This window comes from Poecilia formosa, unplaced genomic scaffold (assembly GCF_000485575.1).
Source record: "Poecilia formosa unplaced genomic scaffold, Poecilia_formosa-5.1.2 Scaffold126, whole genome shotgun sequence".
In the NCBI taxonomy this organism is placed as follows: domain Eukaryota; kingdom Metazoa; phylum Chordata; class Actinopteri; order Cyprinodontiformes; family Poeciliidae; genus Poecilia; species Poecilia formosa.
The window spans coordinates 322187-346183 of NW_006800065.1; the positions used below are offsets into that span (position 1 = coordinate 322187).

General features: G+C 40.8%; 1 protein-coding gene and 1 long non-coding RNA gene across 5 annotated transcripts in view; one reads left to right on the plus strand and one right to left on the minus strand.

Moving 5' to 3' along the window:
* abcc8 (ATP-binding cassette, sub-family C (CFTR/MRP), member 8) overlaps positions 1-23997 on the plus strand; it is a 63098-nt gene that overhangs the window by 28418 nt on the left and 10683 nt on the right. Inside the window, exons 12-30 of one of the 4 annotated variants that reach the window (XM_016676057.1) lie at positions 129-169; positions 611-756; positions 2712-2826; positions 3019-3195; positions 4206-4278; positions 4395-4500; positions 9408-9440; positions 11011-11052; positions 11431-11529; positions 13969-14053; positions 14320-14400; positions 15163-15300; positions 15412-15537; positions 16430-16526; positions 19157-19197; positions 19294-19404; positions 21912-22078; positions 23365-23592; positions 23695-23787. In XM_016676057.1, coding sequence (XP_016531543.1) covers positions 129-169; positions 611-756; positions 2712-2826; positions 3019-3195; positions 4206-4278; positions 4395-4500; positions 9408-9440; positions 11011-11052; positions 11431-11529; positions 13969-14053; positions 14320-14400; positions 15163-15300; positions 15412-15537; positions 16430-16526; positions 19157-19197; positions 19294-19404; positions 21912-22078; positions 23365-23592; positions 23695-23787 — 1999 coding nt within the window. Of the gene's footprint in view, positions 1-128; positions 170-610; positions 757-2711; positions 2827-3018; positions 3196-4205; positions 4279-4394; positions 4501-9407; positions 9441-11010; positions 11053-11430; positions 11530-13968; positions 14054-14319; positions 14401-15162; positions 15301-15411; positions 15538-16429; positions 16527-19156; positions 19405-21911; positions 22079-23364; positions 23593-23694; positions 23788-23997 lie in introns of all 4 variants that reach the window. The other 3 variants (XM_016676056.1, XM_007561391.2, XM_007561392.2) reach the window with 3 other exon arrangements.
* Positions 17997-19150, minus strand: LOC107837248 (uncharacterized). Its single transcript, XR_001663258.1, has 2 exons — positions 18851-19150; positions 17997-18726 (listed from the first exon to the last, which is right to left on the minus strand). It is a non-coding gene; the product is annotated as an uncharacterized LOC107837248 (long non-coding RNA).

Here is a 23997-nt window from a genome sequence, read left to right on the forward strand (position 1 = left end):
TGCTTACATGAGAAAACTACGGCTTAGTTGATGAAAATCTTTCTTTTCTGCCTCACGATGTTTGTTTTCGCTTGTTAATCCTGGAAAAGTCTTCACATCCTCCTCCTGTTTGTGTTTCCTGCTTCCAGTTTTCATGAATGCAGCAATCCCGATTGCAGCTGTGCTGACGGTGAGTTTTCCTGCTAATTCGCTTTCAATTAACTTTCTGTTTGCCCAGCTTCGTATTTTACTTGGTGGCCGGTTCTTAGTGTTGTGTATTTACCCCGCTGCGAAGCACGGACAGCCCCTGGATGTCGGGAAGCGTTTCAGAGGGCGACTTGACAGCAACACACTAAATCCTTCCTGTATTAATAGAAGTCCTTCAAGGCTGCTGACTTGGGCTGTTAAAGAAAATCAGAAAAGACAGACACCCCCGAGCAGGGAGGGCGACTCTGAGGGACGCACGTAGACAAACGATCCGTCTCTGATTCGATCCTCCTTCAACACTTTGACAGCAGATCAGTTTGTCCCTGAGACGTTTTGCCTTGAACTGGTTACACCTCACTGTCAGCTTCAAGGAAGTGAGATGTTTTATTTCAGACTAACCTCAGGCAATCTGCTCATTCTGCAGACGTTTGTGGTTCACGTCCACATTTCAGAGGACGCTGACCTGTCCCCAGCCGTGGCCTTCGCCTCCCTGTCTCTCTTCCACATCCTGGTCACCCCGCTCTTCCTCCTCTCCAGCGTGGTGCGCTCCACCGTCAAGGCCCTCGTCAGGTGAGACGCGCCGATGAGCCTATTTATTCATGTGGTTTAAGCATTTATCAGTAATAAATGTCTGTGGTTGGTTTTGCTACAGGCGCAGCTAGTGCTGAAAAACAACCTGATTAGATGAAGCACTTGACCTTTTCCCCGCAGCAGACGGAGCTGCTTCGTTATTGGATCCTGGGAATAACACCATCACTTTTCTGCCATTTTGTTTCGATGACCCTACGATTTATTCATTTCAGCCGAGAGCTTTTACAATTACTTTGACACCCGTAGCATCGTTTGCGATCAGGCTGCAGATGTCTGTCCGTCCTCCACCAGTCTCTAATCATGTCATAGAGCTCTGCTCATTACGCCCAGCTGTAGGCAGGTCTTTGTCTAGAGGAAATTGAGGATATTAAATCCATTTCTAAGCCTACATGCTTTTATTGTCAAAGAAAATCAGCTGAAAAGATGTCTTGATACTCTGCACTGCTTTGTTGTAGTATTTATTCATCCATTTTACTACCACAAACCTCAGTTTATCTTATTTTGCACAAAGCACAGCTTAGTCGGGAAGTAGAAAAAGTTATCTTTCAGTCTGTTATACTATGGTTCCACTAAATAAAACATGTTGTCTAAATTGTCTAATTACTAAGCAGATCTCACTGTAAATACTAATAATTAGTGAAGTCATTAGAAGTTAACTGGTTGATACATTTGAGATAAACGGTCCAGTCCTTCATGTGAAGGACTGACCGGCTTTAGTGAAGGACATTTATCTGAAAAGCAGCCAAAAGCCATGTGTGGTAACTTTGGAGGAGCTGCAGAGATCCACAGCTCAGGCTGGAGAACAGGACAGCTATTATTTGTGAACAGAAATCCTTGACGCCCGTCAAAGAAGTCTGGCTTTTACTGACTGTTTTAAATTCATAGTCCTCATACTTCCTAGCTTATTGGGATTAGAAAAATCCCAATAAACTACATTGAAGTTTGTGGTTTCAGTGTGACAAAATTTGGAAGAGGTTCAAGGGTTATAAATACTTTTCCAAGGCGCTTTGAGCAGCACAAAATCATGACCCAGAAAGCAAAACGTGTCAAACCGAATGTGAAAGTAGAAAAGCTTATTTTCTTGAAGTGCTTTAAGGAAGTCTGAGCACACACACTTGAATCGAGTGAGAAACACCGAGGTAGTAATAGGGACACTTTGCTTTCAGAACTGTTTCCTCCAACCGTGCTGCTGGGAAATGATGAGAGATTGGAGAGTTCTGCAAAAACTGCCGTTATCACATATTGCACACATTTCTCCTTCAGATATGTCACATCACTGGTGTGCACCAGTATCACTAGAGGACCTTATTTTGCAGAGAGTGGGCGGGGAAGCTGCCCGCGATCCTCAGAGACTCTTATTTTAAGGACAGAGAAATGTGGCACAAGTAAACTGTGTCAGGAAAAAAAAAAATCTCCTCACTATTATGGCTTGCCTTTGCATAAATGCGATAGAAATACTTATTTAAGCAGGAATAAAAAAACAAAACGGTCCTGATGAAAACATGATAAGAATGCTACTATTACTGCATAACCCAGTATTTGATGATTGGTGATGTTCTTGCAATCTGTGAGGCTCATCTCGTGCTGTACTGTTATAAAACTGATGTGCTTGTCATGTTTACTGTGTGCAAAATTGAACAAATTAGTTTTAATTGAGTAATTGAGTTTGATTACTGGTGTGTTATGCATTTATGTGACATTTAGCTGCAGAAAGGAAGGATTTCCAGGAAAGACGCCAAGATATGTGAGTGTCTCAGGCAGAGAAAGAGAAAAACTCATGAGGGCTTATTCACTATGAACTACTGACTCACCTCAAGTCGGTTTTTCTTTTTCATGAGACCCGATTAGAATCGGGACTCTACGCAGATGAAGAGAGCAGTCTTTGTGTTATTATTTCTCCATCAATTCTCACTTTGATGCTCGTTGTTTTTCAGTGTTCAGAAGCTGAGCGAGTTTTTCTCAAGCGATGAGATCGGAGAAGAACAGGAGCCCAAAGCGACCGTGTCGTCTGGCTGCAGTAACCACAACCAGAACAGATACCAGGCAGTGGTGGGTAAATCCAAACCTGGCTGTCTGTGCCGTGGAAACAAGGGGGGAAACACTTGATTCGCTGTTTCTTCTGTTCTGCTCTGCCTGAGCTGAGTTATTTAGCTCTGATTGTTGTCTTCTTCCTCCACCCGACCGCTACCTTTGACCATTAACCCCCCTATTCACTCTGGTTATCATACAACCCTCGTCTAGTCATCCTCTAAGCCTTTCCCTTCGTCGTCCTCCTCCTTTTTGTCCCGATACTTCCAGCCACTGAAGGTGGTGAACCGGAAGCGCCCTCCGCGGGACGAGTGGAACAACTACAGCTCGCAGGGCGACCAGGAGGGCGACGGGCCTTCTCAGGAGGTGGACCAAGACATCTGCATCAAGGTGAGGCTGATGAGTCCCACCTGAGCTGGTCAGGAACAAGTCCCGGCTCGTTGCAGAGGGTTAAGATGACGGGTGCAAGAGCGTGAAAACCTCTATAGGTTGAGCTTTTGTTAAAGGTCAGCTGTTGGACAGTGTGCAGTTCAATGAAATAAAATGAGTTGAAGGTGTTTTTATCTGGTTTTTCACTGCTAACGATGACCTTTAGAGATTTCCCTGCATGAGAAGAAGTAGCCCTATAGGAAATGTCTGTGCTGAAATGATATATTGTACATTATTTTTGCCATAGATCTGCAACCTTCACAATCCAAAATGACATGTTTGCCCTCAGTCAGCTAAAGAAAGTTCATTTAGAGACACAACTTTTACATCATTTCTTTTAAAACAACTCATTATTTGCTGCTCCCCCCCCCTCATTTTACTTCTTATGATTTTATTTTTAACAATTCTGATATTTTTCTGTCTATCTCGATATCATCATGATTCCAAACACTTTATAGCTCACCTCTCATAGCTGCATATGTAAAAAAAAACAACAACAAAAAAACTGTTTCTCAGGATGTAAAATCTCTGTGTTTCCATGTATCTTTATTTTACTGCAAACCAATCAGGCTCCAACTGTTTACTTCATCATTTTCTTTGCAGGTTTTGTGCTGCTGCTTGTTTTGCTGAATGGTGCTCCAGAAAATGTGTTTAGTTTTTGTTTCTCACCAGATGCATCAGCAGAATCGTCAGGTTTCTGAAAGGAGCAGCTCAATGGCTGTAGCTCTTCAAAACTGAACTAATTGGCCTCAAGTGTCTCATCAAAGCATGTTCTGCACATTTAAAAAAAATTGCTTTATGATTGGCTTCTCTTCAGCGGCCTTGTCAAATTCAGAAATTTGCCTGAGAAAAGTATTTTAGATACATTTAAACTGCTGTGAGTTTTGGTTTCTTATGAAACACAGATTTATTTATTATTATTATTATTTTTTTTACATGTTTTTTTATCTCGACTTCTGAACTGTTTTCAGATAACTAGTGGTTATTTCACCTGGACAGATGGACCACCAACACTGTCCGATGTGGACATTAAGATTCCCTTTGGTAAGCATCAAGTAATAAAAGAACAGAGCACCTATAATACGTTCTTCCAGTTTTTCTCTTAAAAAAGTTTCTTGTTAATTTGCAGTAAAACTGTTCCTCTGATGATCTTTTGCCAGGAAAGCTGACGATGATTGTGGGTCAGGTAGGCTGTGGGAAGTCATCTCTACTGCTGGCAGCACTGGGAGAAATGCAGAGAGTCTCTGGAACGGTCATCTGGAACAGGTTTGATTTATATTTTTCTATTTGCTTATTTATTTGCTGTAAAGGAGCTTCTTGTTGTATTTTTTGTGCAGCAATAAATTCTATGCTCCTGACGTAGCAATTAATTCGCCTCGCAAGGACTCCCTTGCCGTGACACAGCGATATAGAGAATTGGACTTTTAGGGTAATGCAACGCAGCTGATTTAGCGACTTGTATTTTTCATGGTTGGAGGTACAGACGCAGAGCAGTGTGGGGACTGCTTTATGCACCACTGACCCAAATTTCAGCCAGCTGCTCCGGGGAAGAAAAGCTAAGCGGCTCCTGTTCCTGCAGGACCACGCCACAGTAATCTTCTGCTCCATTTCTTCTCACCTTTAAAACATCAGCTGCATTAAAGATGTGCCAAATTTACACAAAATTTCCATCTCAAAATCTTTTTGGCTCCTTTAAGTTAAGCTAACACTGATTTATTATTTGTTACTAAGTTGGTAGTTCAGAAAATATGTAACCATAGAAAATGATTTCCACATTAAAAATTGTTTTTATTGGTTTATTCTAACCTCCTAGTTTTGTGAGTAAACTGAATTTGGGGTGTTCATTTACTGTACACCAAAATCTGCTCAATAAACCAAAAATAAATAAATAAAAAAAATACTTGAAATACATCACTCCTACATCCTGCTTTACCCAGATTCACTACAGCGCATTATCCTTGCACAGTAGCCGGCAGATCCGTTTTCTACTGCACCATTTACTTTCCGCTGTAAGCCTCCAGCTCTGTGCAAAATGGATGTTTGGGTTTTTGTTCGAACATGTTCCAATTTTAAGCACACAGCTGACCGGGAAAAATGTTCATCTTTTGCTTCACAAAAGATGATTATTTAAATTCTTGAAGGAGTTTTAAGATCCTTCCTACTGTTTCAGCTGACAGCTCTGTTGTCGGAGCCATGTTTCCCGTCAGTCAGACAGCTGCAACAACTCATTAAAGTCTCCAAGTAGTCACTCAACTCCGGATGCATTTTGCATATTTAGAGTCAGTCAGGTATTTGTGCTAATCTTAAAAATGACTCAGCCTTTTTTTTTTTTTTCCTGTCTTTATTTGATCTAAAATCCCCTCTAGTTTTGGATAAAATCCTACTAGATCCTGAGCTGATGTGCAGCTTTCTAGGAAAGAGTTATTGTTGTCACACAGTAAGTGGATATTTTCTCTGTTGTCTCGGAGTCTTTTCGCCTACACACAGAGAGGCAGACAGAGGTAATGAGATCATCTGTCGGGGCTGTGAGAAGAGCTGGACTCACGCTGAGCGGTCCAGGCTTAGAGGGAAAAAGTGACAACGAATGTCCCTGAACTGTCAAAACAAGTAGCTTAATAATAGGCCTCACTTGTTCCACTACAGGACGGATTCCTTCCGGTAAGAAGCTTCTGTTTCGCTGAGTTTTTTTTTTTCTTTGCTGTGTAAGCATTTTATTTATTTCTTTTTTAAATGTTAAATAAAAAAATAAAAAAAGACAGAACAGGTTTGGTTTTTCACCAATCAGACTCATTTAATTCCTTTTTCCGCCACACAGTGAATAACTTACTACTGCAAAAGCAAAGAAATGCACTCAGGACAAAGACCCTAATTAGTGCAGATCATTAAAGTCTTTTGACCAGGATGGTCAAATAGATGGCATGGTGAGGAAAGAATAACACAAAATACTAAAGCAGCCAGGAAACTAATGCATCAATGTGAACATATATATTTCTATTCAGGTGTATACTGTTGTTTAGTAAGTAACAAAGTGGCTTAAAGACTTTGAAGTCAATATTTTGGAGATGCCATAGCAAATAATAACAAATAATCTGAGATGAAAATGTGTGTAAGCCAGGAGACTGACTTGTTCTCATATGATGTGTTTCAAGAAATCGGCTAAAACTTCAGCAAGCTATTGGAGGAAGCTTGTAAAAAGATACCCACAATGAAAAGCAATTCTGCCAAACACTAAAGAAATGTATGTAATCTAAAAATGACTTTTGTTGTTCAGGCATTTTGACAAATGAAACTAATTTTGATAATCCTCCTAAAACACAAATAATTGATCTCATTTCAGTAAGTAAAAGACATTTAATTTTGGTATCTGTGGACTATTTCTGAATAAATGTTTATCTTGCTTTAGATGTGTATGCAGTTCAAGTATTTCTTAGTTTCATTTCAACATAAACCCAGAGGATAATGATAAACAGAGTTCATATCAATTAGCTCGGCTTAAAGTGAACTCCTGTCTGTCCTGGAAAAAGTCCAGAGTCGTCCTTGCTGCTGAATTTCTCTTCGGCTCTCTCAATTATGCAGCTTTCAGTCTCCATTTGTCACAGAAGTTTAGGGTTTTCTGATTATAGCTGCTGTTGGCAGGCAGCTAAACTCACTCACTCACTCCAGCTGCTCCGGAGCCAGAATCACATTGGCACAATCTCTGATGTTGGCTTGGGTCAAACGGCCCCTGGATCATGTGTCCTTGGGAGGCTGAGGAGCAGCAGTCGTGACTCCTGGCATCTCGAGACACACACGATGAGGAGTTTTGCCTGCGTGTGTGTTTCCCTCACATTTGCTGTTGTTATGCAGCGCTATAGTCAAAAACATTAAAGCTTGGATGAGCAGCTACGCCTCAAAGGAAGAGTTGGGCTTTGAGCCGTCGATGCTACATAAATTATGGACAGCTTTCTCTTTATTCAGCTCAGAACTGAAGGCAGCAATAACAAAGTGCTGAGATTAGAAACGCTAATAAAGTGAAAGGCAGTGGAGGATAAATAAGACGGACTTCTTGAGCCTGGCAGGGGGAGACGTATTAGTAATCAGGGGGTGAGTCTGCAGGGCTGTCAGGTCCATAATGATGCTCTCATTGACCGGTTTGGAAAGGAGTTGTGATTGTGACTCAGCTGTAATGACCGCGCTGATGGTGTTCATGAGTCGATTGCCCGGGTCTGTCCTCCCGGGGGCTTTAGAAGTTTGTTTTATTGATAATTTACTCACTAAAGGGACATTTATAATCCCAAGTGCTGTTCAAGATCATTGGTGATGCTTTCAGCTACATCAGATGAAAAAATGCTGATTTTTTTTTTTTTTTTACATTTACTCTTGACATTTGAAAACAAATAGCTTTCTTAGTTTGGACATGATGAAACATTTGAGCCTTGATAAATGTCAGCCCTCATTTACTCCCTGAAAACATCTAAACCTGTGAATAAGCATTGCAAGAAACCAGCCTGAGCTTTGGTCTTTTCCTGGCTGCAATGGCGGACTGTGACTTTGTCAAGTCAGCGGTAATCACAGTAGTAAACTCCTGATGCAGCTGCATGACTACATGATCAAATGCAACGTGTGCTGTGTGATTTTATTTGCGCACCTTCGTTGAATAAAGTATAGTTATTGAGTTGTCGAGGCGGGTCACTTGGAATCTCGGATTCAAACATAATCATATGTTGTTGCAAACAGATCTGTAATTTCTGATCTGATGCCTCCTTCTAGTTGTTCCCCTGCTTACTTCGCTTCTGCTCCTAATAAATTAAACAATGTCTTTTTCTGGGATTTCTGCTTCTTTAAAGTGGACAATTGCTTGCATCTATAATTTACTTTTCAGCACAGACCTACATGTCTTACATCCTATGTAAGATGTTGCTCAGGTCTTCCAAAGAGAACTGTCAGTTCACTTCTTGCACATTTGCTTAAGGTAATTTAACTTTCCAACTTTTCCATCACAACCCATGAACCAACCCTCGTATCTTTCCAAATACTCGACAAATAAATCCTGATCTTGAGTCTGTTTTACTTAAGGATTAAACACCACAAGGAGGGAACTGGATTGCCTTCTAACGCCACTTTAAGTCTTAATGATGTGTTTCAAACTGTGGGAATCGCCTCTGAAGATTAGTTTCTCACTGCTGATTGAAAGTAGGAAGCAGGACTCCCTCACATGTTTGTCCTTCTGAGATTACCACCCCCCCAATCCTCCAAGGTGTTGATTAGAGTAAATCAGCAATCTTTTTCTACGCTTCAATCAGACATGAACATGATTAAACATGCCGTTACAATGGCTGCAGGATGGAAAACACTCAGATGTTCCCGCGAGGCATCAAGTTCCTTTAAGTGATTTGTGGTGAAGAGATTTGATAATGTTATTGCTTGAAGTGTTTTTCTACAGACTTTCAGTATTGTTTTTATCTGTGGGTTCTCCATATTTTTGTTGCCTTTGCAAATATATTGCTAAGAGTAAAATCTGTAAAGGCATCATTATTCTTTATTCATATGCACAGAATCACTTCTGTCTGCACAATAATGTTTTGATTTATGAGGAGATGTATTAGTTGTTTAGACAGTAGGTAGCAGTTTCATTTCTATTTTTGGAGTGTTTAAAATGTACTTTTTTTTTTGTTTCGATAATATTTATCAAATTTCTATTAAATGCCTTATTGAGCCAGACGCTAATGTTCAGTGGAAAGTCCTTGTGGGTGAATATAACCAAACTGTTTGTTGACCCATTTCCTTCTCTTTCTTCTGACACAGCATGTAACAGCTGTGTTTTTACACGTTCAAGAGCAAACTATCAGAGCCTCTTAAATGTCAGCCTCCTCCTCTCCCCTCCCCAACGAGTGTTTGTTACTCTAGCTGCTGCGATAATAAAAAAAATAAAAAAAAACGGCAGTAAAATCGTCCTTCACCTTCCAGCCATCCACAGATGTGACTGAAGTCACCTTGTCAGGACGAGGTGTCAACCGAACATATAAATACACCACAGCTGCAACTGAGCAAAGCCCGTGTGTACAGTTTACTCTGGACTGTGGAGTAACATTAACAGTTGCAGTTTTCTTGTGTCTCCATCTTTCCAAATCATGAAAAGTAAAGCCATAAATTAAACCCAAACTTCTTTTTTTGTTCTCCTTTTTTATTTGCAGCATGCCCATCCTCAAATCTGAAGGAGATGAAAGGTAAGCCAGACCCGCCAAACCCAAACACGAAAGCCAACACTGCGATGTATTTTTAGTTGGTGCCGTAGAGAACATTTTCTGCCACTCTCAGGCTGACTCAAATGCACTAAAAATATTTGCAGGCTGGATTTCTGAAACACTCAAGCTGTTGTATGCTCAGTAAGTCTGTACTGGACTCGTTTTGATGGGAAAGATAAATGCCTGAGCCGTTGTGCTGAAACAATAACGTTAAGCATAAATCAATGTTTTAAATAAAGCTTTGGTGACAGCTGTTCTCCAGCGGACGGTTGTGTGAGGGTTATTCCAGCACCCGTTTGATAAATGTTTCTATTTGTAACTCAACATGTCATTCGCTGCTTTCAGCTCCAGAATTACATCCACAGTCAGATTTACGTGATTGAGTCAGTGACTTGTTTCTTTCTGCCTTTCCTTTGGACGATGCACAAAAACATCATATTCAGATGGCATAAATTTATCTGATGACCTTTTATGCGTTCTGTACATGTTAATGTCTTTTAAGCTGTGATGGATGAGTGAGAAAGATAACTGGCTTTAAATTGACTTTTAAAAAACCAAACAGAAAAACATATATGTGCATGTCAATAAATTTCAGTATCAGATTTATTTCAGTAATTAAGATCAAAAAGTAATGTATCTTCATGATTAAAGGCACACAGGATGACATATTTTAAGAATTTATTTTTTTATTTTTCATGAAAAAGATGAAAAAAATTAAAAGATTCCATTCTGCCTTATTTTGAATATTACATGTGTCCCAGAAAAACAAATAACGCAAACGACTTAAGTTCATTTTTTACAGTTGTGTTATAACCCAAAACAGATGCAGAAACCGAAAATGGTATTTGGAAAATAAAGAGATTTGTCTTCTTAATAAAATACCTATGAATCAAATATTGAATATCTTTGAAACTAAAGGTTGACAATTGGACTAGGTCAAAGGTCAAATTAAAGTAAACGTCATAATAATACTGTTCATTAACATAAAGAATATTTTTTCTGGATTACTGGTAGCTGGGTTCGACTTTTGCCTCTACTGAGCCAAAACGTGCCAAGCCAGCGTGAACCTGACATCCCCACCAATCAGACAGACTTGTTGGAAAAAGCTTTGTATTTTTGTCCACCATCAGAAACACATTATTTAGTGGAGACAGGAAGAGCAGGAATACCAGCAAGCATGAAGCTCAGAGCTGCGGTTAGCGCTCTAATCTCGTCTTCTGGAATCAGATCTTCTGAGAACTCTCTGAGTCCGAGCAGGTTGATGCTAATTTCCGTATCAGCAAATTACAGGAAGATGAACAGGATGAGGGCGTTATTTCTTTTAGGAAGGATAAGATTACTGTTAATGGTAGATGTGTTCATGTGGAGCAGACGTCTGCCTGTTTGCTTTTGGGCCGCCGAGCAGTGACGTGATTGCCAGGGCGAGGAGAGAGAAAACGGGCCTACGTGCGTGTTTGTTCTATGTTAATCATTGCAGAAACACGGTGAGGTCGATGATCTATTGTCTGCCTAACGTTTCGATGTTGCCGTGTGTTTGACATTTTCCCCGCAGTCCCACAGACAGAGATGCGGCGGCAGGGGACCAAGACATCAGGTGAGTCCAGACGTGACGGCCCGTCCTCATGGAGACACATCATGATTAAAAGCTGAAAGCGCGCACTCAGTCTTATCTGGAAATCCACCAGCTGTTCTCGTTGCATGCCTACTTGGCCCTGACCCTTAGCTACATATTGACAGCACAAACACACCGCGGCCTCTAATGATCCCCGCACTACTTGCTTAAGGACTGGAGACGTCTCAAAGCAGTGTCGGCCTCTGAGGTCGAGGAGTCTCTGTGATGCAGAGATTTAGACAAACTCCTGGATCTCAACCCATGTGTGAAACAAGAGGCCCATTAAGCAGTAAAAATGTAGACATGGAGAGATTATCCTGTTTGTTTAATAACTCGGTGTGTTCACTGAATCTGTGGCAGGAAAAGGTGCCCTGTGGCCTACGCTTCCCAGAAGCCCTGGCTGCTGAACTCCTCTGTGGTGGAGAACATCACCTTTGAGATGCCAATGATAAAATCAAGGTAAACTCTTACCTGCAATTAGAGGTTAATTGCTGTGTTTTTTTTTTTTTTGCCAGTTTTTATCCTTTTGGTTGCACGGTTCATAAGAGCAAATTGCTTCAAAGATCACCAACGAGGCCATTAGTGGAGTCCTGCAGTGTTCGTTATCCTTATTGGCCAAACCTTTGGGTATTTTATCCATTTATTAGTGAGCTAATTAAAGCTAATTCAGTGCTGCTTACAAGCGCACGCAAATTAACACTTTCAGAACTGCCGTTTTCTGTGAAGCTTGTACTGAACGTAAATGGAGAACTTAGACACATCGCAGCTCAGCAAAAACCAGGAATTCAAATCGGAATTACTGGATTTTCCCTAATTGGGGTTAAAGTTTACACCAAAATCTGCATAGATTAAAGATTTCAGGCGACGTGTTGTTTCAGTGAAAACCATTTCATTCTGAGAAGTTGCAACTTACTTAAAGAGAGCATTTTGCAGTCATATGTAGCATTGTTTGTGCATTGAAGGATTATATTTAGACCCCCAGTTTTCAACTGTGTAGTTGCACTTCATTAAGTATTCTGATCATTTAATGCTGCTGGTTCTTCACACCTGAGACCACAATTTAAGCATTAGTGATAACAGTGTCAGAGGTGGACTCATTAATCACTGCCTGAGTATTTATTATGACCTATTAGCTGCCATGTCGAGATGTTAAATGAAAATACAGCCTCTGTTGTCCCAGCAGCCCGTTCACAAAATTGAAAGTGCTGATCCCTGATTGAACTAAAGTTACTGTTCGACCTGACAGTAAAACACTTTGAGAGAGCATCATTTGATTTTACGGAGGGTGTGTAATTCAACCTCGTCTCTTTAAATCACTCCCGGCACAACAACACATGCTGTGAAACACCTGTGCCTCCAAAACCAAAAAAACACACAGCATTGCTAGCGCACAGTCAAGCCCACACTCATGAATTTCACAGCGAATGGTTGGTTTGAAAGGCTGCTTTCTTGATCTTATGGCAACAGCCTGACTCTCTGCAGGTCTAATGGAGTGTTAATCATTTTCCCTTCCTTTCATATAGCACTAATGGCCCTGTGAGCTTTGTTGTTGTGGATTTGTTCTGTGAAACAAAGCCTCCTGTTGCTTTGCCGCTAACATTTTTGTCATGCTGTTTGGAGAAATACAGACAAGCCGTGTGCCGCTGCAGCAGGCGTTTCTGCACGTTTGTGTTTCTCGTGGCGATGATGGGTGTCATCTTCACTGCCAGCTGCAACATGCAGTCGTTGGTTTGTGTGGTTCTGTGGATAAGCTACTGTTTTGCAATGACCTTCCACCTACTGAACTTAAAAACCTGATGCTCATTCAGCTGAAACTCGACATTTATATACACTGTAAAATCTACATTTTCATCACAGAATGACATTAAAACAGATTAAGCAACTAGTGATCACTATGAGAGTTTTAGACCTAAAATTAGGCTGTAAAACCAATTTTGTTGAAGTGTAATTATTTTTGATTAATGTTGGAAAATCGACAGAGATCATTTTCTGCTTCTTTTTAATGTAGCAGAGATCACTCTAATAAAGGTCAACATTTCATTTTAGGATTATGAGACGGAGTGGTTTATAACCCGGAAGAAACATATTTGTGTTTTATAAATAATTATTATTATTGAAGGTTTTTGTGGCTCTATTGGTCTTTATTCATTAGCACTAAATGGACCGGGAATCGAACCGGAGACACCTTTGCATTATGGTGTGCCTGCTCTGCCACTGAGCTGTGCTGCAACCCATTATACAAATTATCTAATTGATTTTGAATTAATGTCTTAATTGATCATTACGTTAGTGTGGCCATTTGTTCCTGTTAACGCAGCCAGATCAGACTCTTGGCACACAGATCTGCTTTGTCTTAAACTTAATTAAAATTGAACACGTCTTGCAGTGAATCTAAAGGAGTCCTCCTGACTCTGTTTTGCAACAGAATCGACAAATAATTCTTGCTCTAGAAACAAAGCTGCTCTCCTAAAGCTAAAGCACTGATTTCATGATGCATCAGTTTGTTTTTTTTGGGTCATGGAGTTATGTCATTGTAGCCCTCATACGGCTCCATTCGATTGGGCTAATGCACATCATGTAAAAGATGACTGCATTTGATAAACAATGTGGGCTGCAAGGTTTAGTAATTGCATTTTAAATTCAAATTATATTAATGGACAGCTCCTCTGCTTTCTGTGTGGAGCTGAAATCGACTCGATTGACCTCTTCATCTCGCAGCCGCTGCCGTTTCCGCTGTTTTTGCTTTCGCTTCAGGTTGGGTTGTGGTCTGCATACCTAGCCGCAGCTGGTATGTAAAAATCATTGAAATGACAGCTGGAGAGCACAGCTAAAGAAAGCAGCAGCGTTGTTTCTGTCTGCCAGCTGATTTCTGCCCTCTTTTGTATTCTGCGTTTGCAGATACAAAGCCGTCATCGAGGCCTGCTCCCTTCAGCCTGACATCGACATCCTTCCACAAGGAGACCAGACAGAGATCGGTGAGCGGGTCAGTACCACCTGGAGTATTCTGTACATATTACATAAGTCCTCAAGTCATTTTTCATCATTACTGTGCAGCAAGGCTTTGATTTTTCTGCTTGCATGGAGCTGGACTGACCTCATTTAGTCAAAGCACTGTTCTGCTGCAATTTCTTTTTTGTGCGCTTCTAATGATGGAAATAAATCATTATCTCCTTTGTTTTTTGTTTCATATTCATATTAACTGTTACCAAAAGCCTTTGGGTTGCTATTTTTTCCTATCTTCTTGTGCAGGGTATCATCTTATCAGGAGGACAGAAACAGCGGATCAGCGTGGCCAGAGCCTTGTACCAGCAGACCAACGTTGTCTTTCTGGTGAGTCTGTACAGACACACAGCAGAGAGGGTTTTATCAAGAGAGTCACTTTGGTTGATTGGTTTGATATTTCAGCATTCGGTCAGACGTGATTCTATTTCTGAAACTGTCCTGCATAACAAAAATAGCAGCATACACCTTCAGCTCAGAGCAGATGACTCTGAGATGTCAGATCCTGATGGATTTTAGTCTTTTAGGACATATTTGTTTCATGTGACTTATTTCCCCCCTCTGCCCCCCAACACACACACTCACAATCTATTTTGCTTGGTTCCTAACATGTGAAAGTGTGTAAAATGAATGTTTTGCACCTCTTGCAAAATGTAGGGAGAATCACTACGTTTTACCCTGACCTGAGCAACATGTTGTGTCTTTTTTGTCCACTCATAGAAATAAAAGCGGGGGAAAAACGCATACAAAACATATATCTTAAGGTATTTTCATGTGTAAGAATGGCCCAATAAAAGTGCTGAGTACAGTACAAACTGAGTTTTATTTACTTTTCCTCCACTTTTCATGAACCCCTCTGTGCATCACACTAAAACACTGACAAATGTGAGAAAGTCAAAGTGGTATTAACTCTCTTGCAAGGTACTAATTTGTGTCATGTTGGAGGTGAAAAAACTTTTGAAATCATTTCTCCTTCTCATTTTTCCCACATCCCAAAAGCCTCAGAGCTGTGCAGACGTTTAGCGTTCCACTGTTTGTTCTGACACACGGTTGTTTTCTTGCACTTTGAAACGTCTGCTTATATATTTTTAGGATGACCCATTTTCTGCTTTAGACATCCACCTGAGTGACCATCTGATGCAGGACGGCATCCTGAAGCTGCTGAGGGAGGAGAAGAGGACGGTGGTGCTGGTCACACACAAACTGCAGTATCTGCCACACGCGGACTGGGTAGGACCACTCGGTCTGGCTTCCTTCACTCAAACATTTTGTTGACGCTTCATCACCAAGACGTCTCTAAAGTGCACACATGTATTCTGTGGCTGCGCTTCTTCACGTCAGATTATCGCCATGAAAGACGGGACGATCCAGACTGAAGGGACTCTGAAGGATATCCAGAACTCTGAACCAGAACTGTTCAGGCAGTGGAAGACCTTGATGCACAGGCAGGACCGGGAGTTTGAGACGGTGATTAATGACCTGCACTTACAGTATTAATGAGTTTTTAATGACTCCGAGTCAGCATTTAGTGAGACACCGCTTCTTTTAATTTGAGAAATTTCTGAGCAGACCACTGTAGGAGCTTCAAGAGAGCATTAGATAAGTGCTTTTATTAGGAAAAATATATCCGGTCCGGGTCAGAAGTTTATTATCACGGGTAAGATTGTTTTTGCACAGTGGACTGATTGTACAGCAAACAGAAGTAGAAAAATAAAAAAAAATATATGTTTTTTATTTAAACCTGATCATACATGCAGGTTAAGATTCATACACACGCATGGACATTTGGGTAAACGCCGTCAACGAGGTTTCTGAGTGAATATCTGGTCTGTCATCTCAGATGGATTGGTTTTCTTTTGTGCCACAGATGCAACTTTTAAGCACATTAACCACATTTCCAGCAGGACGACATGCAGGTCATTCCAGCAGACTGCTGTTATCTTGATTTGTCCATTTCAAAGCCAGTGCTAATACGTAATTGGGATCATTGTCCTGTTGGAACTCCAATTAAGTAAAGAAAATTGGTCAGAATAACCCAAAACAATCCATAAACCAGCACAGTTTGACAGGAGAGGGATCCAGAGGACGCTGGCCAGTACAACAAACCTTCAAGTTGGACTGAAGTCCTTTAACCTTCCCTCAAAACAACAACTAGATGACTGAAACATATTTTAGTGTTCTAACATTACCAAATACAAATTCACAGTAAATTCCAATCACATGCATCAAAATCAGGTAAATGTTGATTATTCAAAACATGACATCCATATGGCATTCATGCCCATGATAAGATGTAAACCTTCCTTGGAACTGTGCATAAAACCATTCCTGAACCTGTTTTTTTTTTTGTTTTTTTTAGGAAACTGTGGCAGAGAACATGACGAATCTGGAGAGGAAAAACCTGCGGAGGGCCATGTACTCCAGAGAAGCTCTGAGGACGGAGGAGGACGAGGAAGGTGAGAGGAGATGGGGGAAACAAACCAGCTGGAGCAAATTTATGCATGAATGCAGTCTGAGCTTCTCTGATTTCATCCTGGCTGATAATATGCAGGATGACATTTACCTTCACCTGCTGTGTTTGCTGAGAAGCATCTGCTACGTTAAAGCTTAGGCTCACCAGGCTCACTTTAATATGTAAGTCTGTAGTAATCCATGTGACTCCTAGTGCTTTTATTTTCTGCATTATGGTTGACGCAAACACTTCAGAATAGATAAATAATCTCAGTCTTCTTCTTGGCTCTCGTTTTGACTCACCAGGCGCTCAGAAATGTCACCCCCCTCTCAGTCCAGCAGCGTCCTGCTGTGACTCTGTGTGTTTGTGTTTGTCTTTGACAAAAAGGTGAAGGTGTTGAACTGCAGATGCTGCGCTCTTTATCTGTGCTCTGTGTTGTCTCCCGTGTGCTGGCGGCACCTCGGGCTGGACTTGTGCGATGTCTCCGGCAGCAGTGGTTGCCGTCCTTGCCTTTGAGCAAACAGGTGTGGCCAGAAAACGCATGGTTTGGATAGAGAAATGGCAACAAAGCAGCCATTGTGGCACTGCGATGCTGGTAGCAAACTGCAAAGTGTGTGGATTTCTGCGTTTTAGAAAACCGTCATTCCTTCGTAGCAAAGCCTTTCTCTCACTTCCCTCTGAAACGTTCCCAACTCCTGCTTAGGCGACTGAATGACAGCATGGCTGTAGGTAACTGTTGACCTATTTTTACCCCTGCTGGTTATTAAGCCTGATTTCCTCCTGCTCTCCCTCTGCTTCCGGCATGTCTGAGCCCAGAAGGCACTGACAATGGAGCCTCATGCGCCGACGCCTGCTGCTGCATGGTGTGATGTGTTGTATTTACTCTTCGTCGTGAATGAGGAGGTGGAAAGAGTTTTAATCACCAGGTGCCGCAGCCCTCCGCTGACAGTGCCCTGCAAAAGTATCCATGCTCCCTGAACTTTCTGCTACATTGCAGCCACAACGTTTATTTGTCGTTTGTTGGAATGTTCCGGAAATAAAGCAACATTAAAAAGCACACCATTGTGAAGTTGAAGGAAAAATTTAACTTTTTTGTTTTGTTTTGTAAGCAAAAAGTTGTGGTGTGTTTTTACTCATTCTTTAAGTGAGGAGAACTAATTAGGTTTACAGTACAGAGGTAAGTGTCTTATTATGTCATTACAACTTGCTCATACTTATCAAGTTCAACAGTATTCTTGAACTGATCTGAAGTGTTATGCTCAGCATTACATTTGTGAACCAACATACATTATAGAATCATGACGTCATCAGATCATATTTTTTCAACACTGAAATCAGCTGTATAAATGTTCAAAACTTCAGTTTGCAGGTTCGCTTGAGCAGAAAGGGAGTAAGGGGATGTCCTGAACATTAACCCTTTACAATCCAAAATCCTCACTGCTGTCCAATACTTAACTTTTTTTTTTTCATAGACTCAATTTAAAATGATTAACTTATCAAGCATTTTTTATCCAAAAGTTCACACCACTTGATGAGTGTTCAACAAGTTGATGAGAGTTAAGTTATGCTCGCTTGAGATATTTTATTAAACACAATGTTTTGTTTTATTTTGCACCTGAGCTGTGGATTTTTGCAGCTCCTCCAGAATTATCAGGGACCATTAAGGAATGCTTGAACTGTTTGATTTAGCAGCCATTTTCCTCTGATGATGAATTAACCTTCCATCCATGATGTTTTATAACCTAATCCTACCTTAAATATCCCCACAGCTTCATCCCTGACCTTTCTGTTGTGTTGTTTGGTCATAGATGTTTGCTGAGTTTCCTCTGCAGCCTTCAAAGAATAGCTGAGATTGAATTACACATAGTTAGCATAAGTAACATATGGTAAATGACCTGCATTTGTATAGTGCTTTATCAAGTCTGAGGACTCCAAAGCATTTTACACTACAATCAGTCATCCACCCATTCACACATTATAGTTGTGAGCTATATAATAGCCACAGCTGCCTTGGGGCAGACTAACAGAATCTAGACTGCCATCCAATCGGCACCGGGCGCTCTGATTACCACCTACAGGTGAGGCAGGTGAAGTAATTTGCCCAACAACTGAGACGGACAGAGTAGGGATCCAAACCGGGAACTCACCGCTTACAGAAAACCCTGTCCACTGAGCCACTGGCACTTCATGCCAAAATGGTTGCACTAGATTTTCTTTCGGAGTCCTAGAGTTAAGTGGACTGATTACATGTTTTTGTCTAAAAGAAAAGGGGAAAACTGTCCTCTTAGCACAAAAAGTCCCCAACTTTGAGCTGCTCTGTGACTTAACACCCTAATAACATAGATTGAGGTTTGTGATTGTAAAGTGATGAAATTTGAAAAGTTCAAACGGTGTGAATAATTAGCAAAGCACAGAACAACTTATTAAAGTCTCTTCTCTGTCTTTATTAGCTGTTTTGCCCTAGAACTACTTCATAACAAAGGTGAATGATGAGAAGTCACTTCAGATAGACACAGAAATAAGACGACTTATGTAAAAAAAAAAAAAAAACTATGCAAGTGTACCAGTAAAACAAATACCACATTTGTTTTACCTGCTGCTTGACCTTTCACCTCCTCTCGCTCTTGACCCCAGAGGAATCGTTGGACAGCGACGATGACGACAACTTGTCGCAGGTGATGCGTCAGCGAGCCACCATCCCCTGGCGCTCCTGCAGTACCTACCTGTCCTCCGCCGGCCTCCTCCTCCTCACTCTGCTCCTCCTCTCACAGCTCTTAAAACACTCCCTCATGGTCGCCATCGACTACTGGCTGGCGCACTGGACGTCTCATGTCATCACGACCAAGATAGACGCCTCGGCTCACAACTGCACCCTCGTTAAGGTGAGTAGCTGATGAAAACCCGGCTGACTAAGCCTTCTCTTCCTTCACCGTTGTTTGTGCCGTGCTGCAGCGGTCCGGCCTCTCTACTGCGACCCTAAAGTAGATTGAGCTGAAATTGAGCTTGGATGAAGGTTTTAAGAACCGCTGTCTGAGTTAAAGTTGTGATTCATACTCATGTCTTCATGCAGCAACTCACCTCCGATGAGATTAAAAGGTTTTCACACTTCAGACACACATCTGGCTTTGCAGAAATGCTTATATACGTAAGGTTGTCAGATTAGGTGCTGCAAAAACAAACAAACAAAAAAAAACACTTTTACATTTGGGATGACGTTGCAATCTTTCAACATCCAGTGCAATGAACAGATTTCTATTCCTTGCAATTATTCAGTGGGTGTAATATCTGCAGAATTCCCCTCCAGTGAAATCATCACAGCTTTTTTACATTTTCTTCACGCTCTTCTCACCGATTCTCCACTGAATCTCAATTGAACAGAGCTGACCTAAAACCAAAACACAGAAATTGCCAGCACCAGATGGCGTGCTCACTAACCCACCCTGAAGCAGCAGCAGCAGCCGTTCAGTCAGTCTGCATAGCAGAGCTGGAGTCACGCATTTATGGGAAAATCTGTGCCAAAATTTGAAATATCTTATTACAAAAAGCAGAATTGAATCTCTAAATTAAAGTATTCACGCCTCTTTAGCCACTTTCTTTCTACATGTGGTTTATTCATATATTTTTTTTTCACGCTGAACTTATAGCACATGAGAAACATGTGCTATAAAGCTTCAATCCCCATTCACTGTAAACATGGTGAGGAAAGCTGTGCTGCGCCATTCGCACTCAGAGGTCACACCAACTGTTTTCTGGTTGTCGTATCCAAGACGAGTAAAGCAACAACTTTATTAATAGTTTTACGTGTTCATGTCCCACAGACGGAAATTTGATACCTTGTCAGGCTACAAACAGAGTCAGCTGGCCATGAGGGCTGCAGCGTCTGAAAAGCTCTGGAGAACACAAGCACACTACGAGCACAGCTAAGTGTTCAGAAATTGTCACCGAGCGTATCTTGTTTGGCGGAGCTTCAGAGACGCTCTGCCAGGTTTATCTAATCTGCTCTGTGCAATAGACTAATCCACATGGGGACATTCAGAAGTCCTGTTTGGACATCAAGCACACACACGCACGCACGCACGCACGCACACTTCCCATGAGCAGCTCAGAACTAAGGAGACGGGAGAATTCAACCTGCATTTTCACCACACTGGACAGACAATAAGCCGAGTTTAGGCTTTATGAAACTGTAGCAGGAACACACAGGTAGGAATATTTTTAAGTCAGAGGACAAAACAATCTTTTAGGTTTGCTTGACATTGTCCAAAGTAAAAAAAAGGCAGATTTAGTCGCTGTAATCTGCTTTTAAAATGTGCCGTAACTTGTAAAAGTCACATTTTATTACATTCCAACCACAAACTTCCATATATTTTTGGGAGGCTTTTGTGAAATAACAAGGGTTTCAAATCTTTCTACAAATAAACTCTTACATTTTTATTTAGCACTACTGAATCAAAGCTTTCTAAAACCAGCCTTCATTGATGAAAAATGTCCTTATCGGTTTTGGTTAATATATTTGGGGTTGTTGTCCTGCTGTAAGGTGAACCAGATGGATCGTTTTATTTATGTTGTCAGAGTAAATAGCTCAGCCCTTTAGATTTTATTTATGAAACCTTTTGATATCCAAATATCATTTTATTTCCACTTTACAATCTTGCACTTCTTTGTTTTTCTCAAAACAATCTCTCTTAAATACAAAGAAGTTTGACAAAATGAGGAAAGGTTGAGAATGTTGATGAGAAGTTATGAGAATATTTTTAAAGCTTTGTTCTCATTTACATGTTCACCAATTTTACTGTCGTCATAGTTTTTTTTTTTTTTTTTTGCTTTGGATGATATTACCAAGATCTAAGCAAATCTTAATATAGATGTTGTTAATGTTAATAATTCAATTGCTGTCACATATGAACTCATCTTCTTACCACGGCTTTAAACACTAATGGAACAATTAATTTGATTTGATTAATTACTGGTTTTGGTTTGATTCCTTCAGCCAGAAGCAGCTCAGTTTTTAATTATACTTGGAAGCCTTGTGTTGTCTCCTTCATGTGCTGCATGGCTCTATTAAATCACTAGAAGAACACAAAAATACTCATAAAAAGACAAAGAAAACACATTTGAAGTGCAGGTTGAAGCTGCTTGAACTGAAGAGAGAGAGAGAGAGGGAAACAACAAAGCATCATCAGCTCTTCCTTTTCTCCCTTTTTGTTTGTTCAAAAGTTGCCAGCTCAGCTCTGAGCTTCTCTGGCTTCTGCTGCATTAGATGGCTAATTTTTAACCAGCCTCACAGCTTAATTATGCTGGTAATTATAGCACAGGCAAACAAAGTGACACCTCCTCAGATGCTAAGTGTTACATCCATCTTGTTGATAAATGTGCCTCTGTGCTGCAGGACTGTGGCTTCAGCCACTCGTGGTATCTGTCCGTGTTTAGCGTGCTCTGCTGCCTTGGCATCGTCCTCTGTCTCGCCACCTCTGTGACCGTGGAGTGGACGGGCCTCAAAGTGGCCAAGGAGCTCCACCACAACCTGCTCAACAAGATCATACTGGCCCCCATGAGGTAGGGCACCCACAGTGCGGGCCTGCCTCATCTGAGGTGAAAACAGGATGTCAGTGTGCTGTGTGTCTCTCTGGGTCCATGTGCAGAACATCGCTTATATGAAGGGACGCGGTTAAAAGCACCTTCATTTGGCCTCGTTACTCAGAGCGCAATCTGTTCTCTGGCACGTCTCTGAAAACAGACATGCGTGTTTGTACGCCCTTCGTAGACACTCGCACGCGCAAAAATAAAAATAAAAACCCTCGCTGTACTCACTCAGCACCAACCGATTTAAACCGAAACGGCTGATTGGAAAGACTGCAAACAGAAACTGCTGATTAGTTCAATACTTAAATGTGGGGATCTTTAGATTTAAACTTGCATGAAAAAAATGTTGAGTAGTAAGTAGAAGGTAAGGAGTTTGAAAATAGGAATAGGAAGTAATATATGATTAAAAATCACTGAATAATTATCAGTAAAAGGAAAAAGCCAATAATAGTGAAAAGTAGCTAATAACTAAGAAAAGTTGACTAAATAAGATGGTAATATTTATATGTTAATCAAATATATAAGGAACCAGAAAGTTATAAGAACGTAATATTAAAAAGGAGAAAGTCCTAACATGTAGATATTATCGAAGAAGAATTAAGTGTTAATTGCATCAATACTGAGTATTAACTAAGTCTTATATTGCAAGTAGCAATCTATTGATTAGAAATAGATAAACAGAAGTGGGTAAGTAAGAAATAAGGAAGCCATAATCAATTTAACTTAATTCAAACTACCTTAAGTAAGTTTCATCTTGCAGTTCAGTAATAATTTAAAGTAATAAGTTAATTAAAATAAAAAACTCAGTTTCCTTTGTTTATTCTTGCTAAATTATGATAAAATATGTATCAAGTTTGTAGGCGAAAGCAAATTTGAGTCCCGTTAACTCCAATTCAACCAGAGTTTGATCATTTAATATTTGGGCTTTAAGTGATTGAACCTCAAATTAACTATATAGTCAAAATGGAATAAATTTTGTCCTGTTTGTCTTTTTAAAAGCCAAAGTATAATAATTTGTTGTAATTAATCTCTGTACCAGTGAATTTAGTTTACTTATAGATTTATTGATTAGTTACACATTCAGTCAGTAACCGATCATTTTAATTTATTCCGGCTTATTTCAACAATTTCAATTCAGCGGAGGAAACAAAACATATCGAATAATAACGTGCAACGTTAGCTGATCCATTTCATAATAATTAGTTATTGCATTTATCACAATTGCATATTTAATTTCCTTTCCCCTTTGTCCTGCTGAGGCTGTTTGAGACGACCCCGCTCGGCAGCATTCTCAACCGGTTTTCCACGGACACAAACACGATCGACCAGCACATCCCCACCACCCTGGAGTGTCTGTCCCGCTCCACCCTGCTGTGTCTCTCCGCCCTGGGCGTCATCTCTTATGTGACGCCCGTTTTCCTCATCGCCCTGCTGCCGCTGGCTGTCGCCTGTTACTTCATCCAGAAATACTTTCGAGTGGCTTCAAGGTGAGTCAGCTGGTTTGGAATATTGCGGCTTTATGATGCCCTTTAGTAGCACAATTTGAACTGTGATTGATATTTTCCTTCTCCTGTTTGCCTGCTGGTCAGGGACCTGCAGCAGCTGGAGGATGCAACACAACTCCCTTTACTCTCCCACTTCTCTGAGACGGTAGAGGGGCTCAGCACGATAAGGGCTCTCAGGTAAAATGCAGACATTCTGCCCTCAGATCTGCAGACAAAAGAGCTTGTAACCTGTAATACTAAAATTGAAGGAAGACAGAGATAAGTGGGGCCTGGGATTTAGGTTAAATGCTGTAAAAATTGACCTGAATTTTCAGAAAGCTGTTTTTTTGGGGGACGATTAAAGATAAGAGAAATACGTTTTTTAGCCATGGTGGTATTCTATAAGAA